Source organism: Halyomorpha halys, unplaced genomic scaffold, assembly GCF_000696795.3.
Source record: "Halyomorpha halys isolate HHAL.00 unplaced genomic scaffold, Hhal_1.1 Scaffold777.1, whole genome shotgun sequence".
NCBI lineage: Eukaryota > Metazoa > Arthropoda > Insecta > Hemiptera > Pentatomidae > Halyomorpha > Halyomorpha halys.
In genome coordinates this window covers 322,756-329,298 of record NW_027107689.1, presented here as the reverse complement: position 1 = coordinate 329,298, position 6,543 = coordinate 322,756, and the positions used below count along the sequence as shown (strand labels likewise).

Sequence of the window (6,543 nt, the reverse complement as noted above, 5' to 3'; positions counted from 1 at the left end):
CTATTTGAGTTTTTTTGACCGCACCCGGACCCTATTCCTTTCATAATATGTATTTTTTTGTATCTTATCAGTAGTTGCATTGTCATTTTGATATATATCCATTATTATATATTTAGTCCTAAATTAAAATATTTTATAATGTAAACCTACTTGCCAGTATTTTAGTTTCACTATCACATTTAACTGGCGGGACTATATTTGGGACGCTAAGTTATATATTTTTAAAGCCTATAATTATATATAATAATATATATGATATAAAATATTTTTGTTCATTTTTCATTAATTAGAGACAATATCAATTATAGCAACAGATTGTATATTATATCTCCATAATTTTTATTCATGTTTTTTGCATTAGTTTCGTAATTATTTTTCTCATTTAAGGTTACCCACATTATAGAAGCTGAGTGGATCCCAGGTGAACTCTAGAATCCACATGGTTGACTAACGGATACAGTAACAGATTAAATAATTGTCTTCCACAGCCGGATTCGAGAAACTGGGTCCTTGGAGTTGGTAGCACAGTGCCTTAATTCTGTGCCACCCGTAGATACTGATAAGGAAAAAAGCTATTAGTTATCTATAAAACAATAATATCGCTTAAACAAAGGTATTTATTTTACAAAATGGTAAAATTATTTCAGCTTGTTGATTCTGAAGATGGGGAAAAAGCCCTGAAACGTAAATCAAAAATATATAAAGATATTAATGCAATGTAGTTTTCACAAAAATACCTAATATAATAAAAAAAAAAAAAAAATTATGGAAAGTGAATAGAGAAATAATAATAGTTATTTTCAGGGCTCAAGGAACGTACAAAATAGAAACTAACTACCACCCGCCTTTCGCCAAAGGTCTGCCATCTTCTATCCAAAACCAAATGGTGACCATTCTTTGATTTGTCCAGTATTACATCACCATTGTTATTATTTAATAAGTAAAAATTACTGTACACATAATACTTAAAATATTGTGATTATTGCGATTTAAGTTATATTAAGTCAACTATTAATTGTTAGTAGAAAATATCGATCTCTAATACAGCATTGTACAATAAATTTGTGTGCTCACTGTAAACAAACCTTTTAGATTATAATATTGTTTAGTAAACAAAATATTACAGTGGTTTTATGACTAATGAAAAAATTTTCATTTCAGTGCTATATGGTTATTTATGTAATGTGAGAATGGTTTTTATGTCGCGTGATTGGTTCATCATGTATATAATGTCCATAGGCCATCAAAAATGTAAATTATTATTATACCATTTGTAATTATTGTGCTAACTGGTGTAAAATTAACATGGTCCTTTTGTCTTAATTAAAATAGAGCATTATATGTTTGTTCCGAAACCACCATCAAACATGGCGGGCGCATACAGTTTTCTCGTTCCTGATCCCATATCAGGCATGCGCTCGACAGTTTGCTGATATCTTGAACTCATGTTGGAATAAGCTTAATTATTCACTTCAGAAATTACCAGTAAAACCAGTGCCATCTAAATATGAGGAGTTCCGGATCAAAATTTGTCCATTCCATGATAAAATTTATTTTGTACCAAAATTTTGAATTATTTTTGGTAAGAAATCTGAATTTGAAGTGTTTTTTAAAAATCATATTCCATCTTATTATTAATTCATAGAGCTTTGTGGTTTTCTGTGATATGAATTTTGTTCATGGGATATGATTTTTTTTTGGACTAAAATGAATTATTTAAAAAAAAATATTTCGTCCATTTAATCATTATTGTATAATAATAATAATAACTCTGCGCTGTATGCGTATCACACAACTTTCACTTATTCCTCAAAATACATTCACGCGTTTTCTAGTGTTGTTGGTAGTTTTTAATATATAGAGCTCTGAATGAAAAATCAATGTTTTCTTAAGGTCTTGAAACAACCGCGATTTTTCAACCCCCCCTACCTATACTTGGCAGACTCATCAGTTTTGACTAGTAATTATACATAGTTTTCATTGAAGTAATCAAAAATTGGGGTGAGATAACTGCCTTTTTTTCTTCCCGGCTCTTGTACTAGAAGAGATTACCATCCTCTGAGATATAACGGCTGTCACCCGTTAGTTTCATCCTATCGCATCATCTTCCTTGCCAATTCTTCCTTACCTTAAAAAATTGAACACGCGTTGTCGAGCCCTTCTGGACACAGAATCTATGCCCCCCCCCCTGTGTCATTTAAAAAAAAAATCTACAGATTAAAAATAGAGAAAATTATGAACACGAAGTTTTTCAGATTCTCAAGGTGGGAATAACGAATATAAGTTTTGTTCCTGTCAAATGTTCCTGCAGTCTCGGCTTTGCGCATTGGAAAACTCTGTTTTCCCTTTTTTGCTCCTTTATTTATTCATAAAATTCTTTATTATTTTGTATTTATTCATTTTTTAATATTACTAATAATAAGAGCTGTATTATTATGTAGCTGTAGCTGTGTATATTATTCAAACAAGCAAAATTAGAGGTACTTTAAAAAAAATCCTCATTTAAGCCCTATAAGACTATTTCAATGAGAATAAGCCCTATTTGACCTTAATGGCTATTCAATTGTACTCAGACATACTGAATTTAATCAAAATCGTTAGAACAGTTTTTGAGAAAATTGAAGAAATGTGAAAAATCTATTTCGTAAAATGCCACTTTCAGTCGTTCGATTTAATAGAAAAAGTTGCTGTCACGTCCCAGGAATGCACCTCCCTTAAATATGTTATTTCAGTTTTGTACCGCTTTTCGTTTTTGAGATAGGCCTACCATTTTGTGACTTAATTATTTGAACTTAGTAGACCATATAACGTGAAAATAAAAATCATAATCATGAACATTTTATCCCCTTACCGCTTGCGCAGTGTGGGATTACAATTTGCAGAGTCTGGACCAGATATCTCGTTCTTGGACCATCTCCTTTCTCCTACTCCAGTTCATATCCCGCCTCCTTAACACTCTCCTCCCAGGAAATGCGTGGTCTTCCTCTTGGCTTTCTTCCCTCCACGCGAGTCTCTTACGTTTTCCTGGCAGTTCTCTCCTGGTTCCGAATCACCTTAATTTGTGCCCCTCCAGGATGCTCTCAGCCGGTTTGACTCCGAGGTTAGTCCGTATGGTACTGTTCCGTACTCGTCGAGTCTTTCCTTCCACCTTACCAAGGTACCGCATCTCCATCGATTAGAGTTGTGTTGCGAGGTGAGAAAATTTTGATTTGCAGCTCCTCAAATGCTTAATGCTTAGTATTTATTTTAGAAGAGAGAGAATGTTGTAAATGGCTTAAATCTATATATTTATATGTAGCTCAAAAATGCTATATTGAACTGGGGCACTCGTTTGTAAAACATGGCATCTGACATTTATTGTAAATCGAATATTTAGGCACCACTGTATTCTTCAGGGACTTCTTATTTTTAAATTAATGATGGTAAAATTTTGTAACAAACATTTTAAATTTGTAAAAGTTTCACGCCTGAGTGGTTCAATTTATTGTAGTATTTATAAATTAATTTAGTCCAATTTTAATTAAATGAATTATGTATACGAATAAGAGTGTTTATTACCTTTAAGAGATTATAAAAATTTAAAAAACATCGAATTGTTTTGTTTTTTTTACTTTTCTTGTTTGTCATCTAATTCACAATACCTTCAACTTGCTCACTATATTGTTATCCCTATTTCTTCCATTTTAATGAGAAAAATACTTCTCCTTACAATATATTTCATATATTGGTTAGTAAAAGTGACATCTGACTATTGTCATGACAACTCTATTAGCACCCTCGAAGTGACTGAGGGTTCCGAGAATAGAGCTATAAAGGCTCAATAAATAATAATAATATTTAAATAAAGTTATGGAAATAATATTAGACAAAAAATTATGACCAAACTTAAGCATTTATTTCTGTAGAACAAATAAAATACCTTTAAAAATCTATAAAATGAAATAATGTAAAAAAAAAAATTAACAGAAAAAAATATTTAATACAGATTATCTCTATAGGAAGTTTGGTGAGTCAATTCTTTAAAAAAAATTCTTTTGATGTTAATGATGGCTGTGCTAAGGAGCAGTGAAGATGCACAACATTGTGACATGATTTCTTACAAGAAATCATGAGGTTTAAGGTGCATGAATATGGGACAGTGGTCCCGAAACGTTGTACCATGTGGTGATAATTTTTAATAAACAAATTTCATTAAATTGGAAGTCATTAACCTCAAAAGAAAAAAATTTAAGAATATTTAATACAAAAATAAAAAAAATATACTGATTTATGAATAATATTTGATATAAACAAAAGAAAACTATACGATTCGATGAATGAAGGTAATGAAGATCGCTCGCCTATACGTAACTGCAATTGGTAAGCATGGGTCAGATTTCATCGACATCAACTAGCATTTGACTTCATCAGATAATGTTAGAGAGTTCAAATAGACTGTACAAGTCGTCTACGATGCTGTAATACTAAAAGACGCCACGTTAAAAAATTTAAAAAAACTTTACATATTTAAAAAAAAAAGAATATATAGGTTGATATGTATTAAAAATTATTAATATTATAAAAGTCTGCTATATGTCTTGTCATACCTGTGCCGGGTGTCAACAAAGGACACTTTGCAGGTGGCTAAGGGGCTCAGGTGAAAGGGTCCTTCCTGAACAAATCCATTAAAAACAGGTATTCCCTGCTGGATTTGTCAGTAGGCAGGTCAATTATAAACGATACTTACTCCAAACACTTTTTTAAATGTACCACCCTCTGTGATGTATTTTTCTTGGGCGTGGCTGATGATAGCCAATGAGAAATGAGATTCCCAAAAGGCGACGCCCCTTTTTGAAATAAGTGGGGGCAGAAGTAAAGAGAAGTAACAAGACGGGCTAAAAACGAGCATGGGGCAGGAGAAGTTCTAAGAAGAGCCTATGAGACCTGGAGCGCCATCTTTATGACAACACGACACCAATGGCGAACAATATTGGTCACTACGATGCACACCTCCCAAATCAGCAGTTATATGTACATATTAGGTAATAAGTTATAATGTAATTATCATATTTTATGGCCAACCATTTGTCTGAATCATTTCATACTATAATTTCCTTTAATCATATTAATGTAAATAAACACTTTGTTTCTTGATATAGTTTATTTACTTATATTACCCAATACCACCCCTTGTTATATTATATAATTGATGGTAGCAACATTTTATAAATATGAAGGTATTTAATGGGTGAACTGGTAAACACACAAATAGCCTTTGGAAAAGAATCCAATCATAATAATAGTTTTTTAGGACTCAATATATAATTAATTATTTAACTTATTTTGGATCATAGCCTTCAGTGATTGTCCTGGCATCCCGACTAAATCCCGAGACAGTACATAGCAATATTGGAAGAAGTAGACCGTATGAAGTATATTGTAGGAGGATAGTCCGGGTGGGGGGCAATAAAGGTATTAAAATAGTAGAAGAAAACTATTTATTGTTAACCAACGGGCTGTCAGATTGAAATAGAGATTATCGTCAGTCGTCATTCATTCTTCAATCTGACAGCCCTGACGAAGCCCTGTAAAGTGAGGCGACACGTTGGTTAACAATATACAGTTTTCTTTTATTATTTTAATACCTTTATTGCCCGCCACCCGGACTATCCTCCTACTATCTTCTTCCAATATTGCTATGTACTGTCTTTCTGACATTCGTAATTGCAATTTTATTACTATTTTCTCTAAAATTTTATTGTTACGTATGTATGTTCTTTTGCTGAAGTAAAATTTCATCTCAAAACCTACGTTAAGGATTTTTATTTTTGTTTTTTGCTACCTTGGACTACATCTGGACAAATGACTAACTTGAAATCCTCACACAAGACTGAAAAAACATGAAACCGCACGTCGATTTCCACTATTACAGCACTTACTAGACAAACGGTCTGAACTTCCAAATCATTACAAAAGACTGATCTGCATTACTACGATAAGGCCTATCTGGAGATACGGAGTTGAGCTTTGGGGCTCCACTAAACCTTCGGATTCCTCTCGTATCCAATCCTTACAATCCAAAATACTTCGTAACATCCTCAATGCTCTCTATTTTTTCAAAAATAAAATCATCCATAAAGACGTTAATGTTTTATATGTAACCGACCTAGACCGAACCATATATCATTCCTTCCATTATGAACACCCCAAAACAAACTTCTTTCTAACCTTGCCTCCTCTTCCATTCCTTATAAACCTCCGAGGTGCCTGAAAAGAAAATGACCTCGAGACCTTCTAGTGTAGAAATATTATCAGAGTGCTACTAATGAGTAGTTTCTCTACATGTCTGTATCAGTCCATTATGATCTTAAATCAAATTTACTGGATGTATTTTTATGTAAATATCATTTAAAAAAATATAAAGCGTTACGATCGTGAATTTACTATATCTTCAATATAGGTAAGTGGAAGTAAAAAATAGTAAATTTAATAAAATTCGCTCCAATTATTGTCGCAAAAGCAACACAAATAAATTAATATAAACTAATATGTGAATCAGGGTTG

At 32.3% G+C, this 6,543-nt stretch overlaps 1 protein-coding gene across 2 annotated transcripts in view; it reads left to right on the top strand.

Annotated features, from left to right (window-relative positions):
- The window catches only part of LOC106686091 (probable phospholipase A1 magnifin), a 51,107-nt gene extending 47,563 nt beyond the window's left edge, over window positions 1–3,544 (top strand). For both annotated transcript variants that reach the window (XM_067046059.1, XM_014429213.3), the window contains one exon: window positions 805–3,544. In XM_067046059.1, coding sequence (XP_066902160.1) covers window positions 805–827 — 23 coding nt within the window. In that variant the 3' untranslated portion in view covers window positions 828–3,544. The remainder of the gene's footprint in view (window positions 1–804) is intronic.
- Window positions 3,545–6,543: the final 2,999 nt, after the last annotated feature.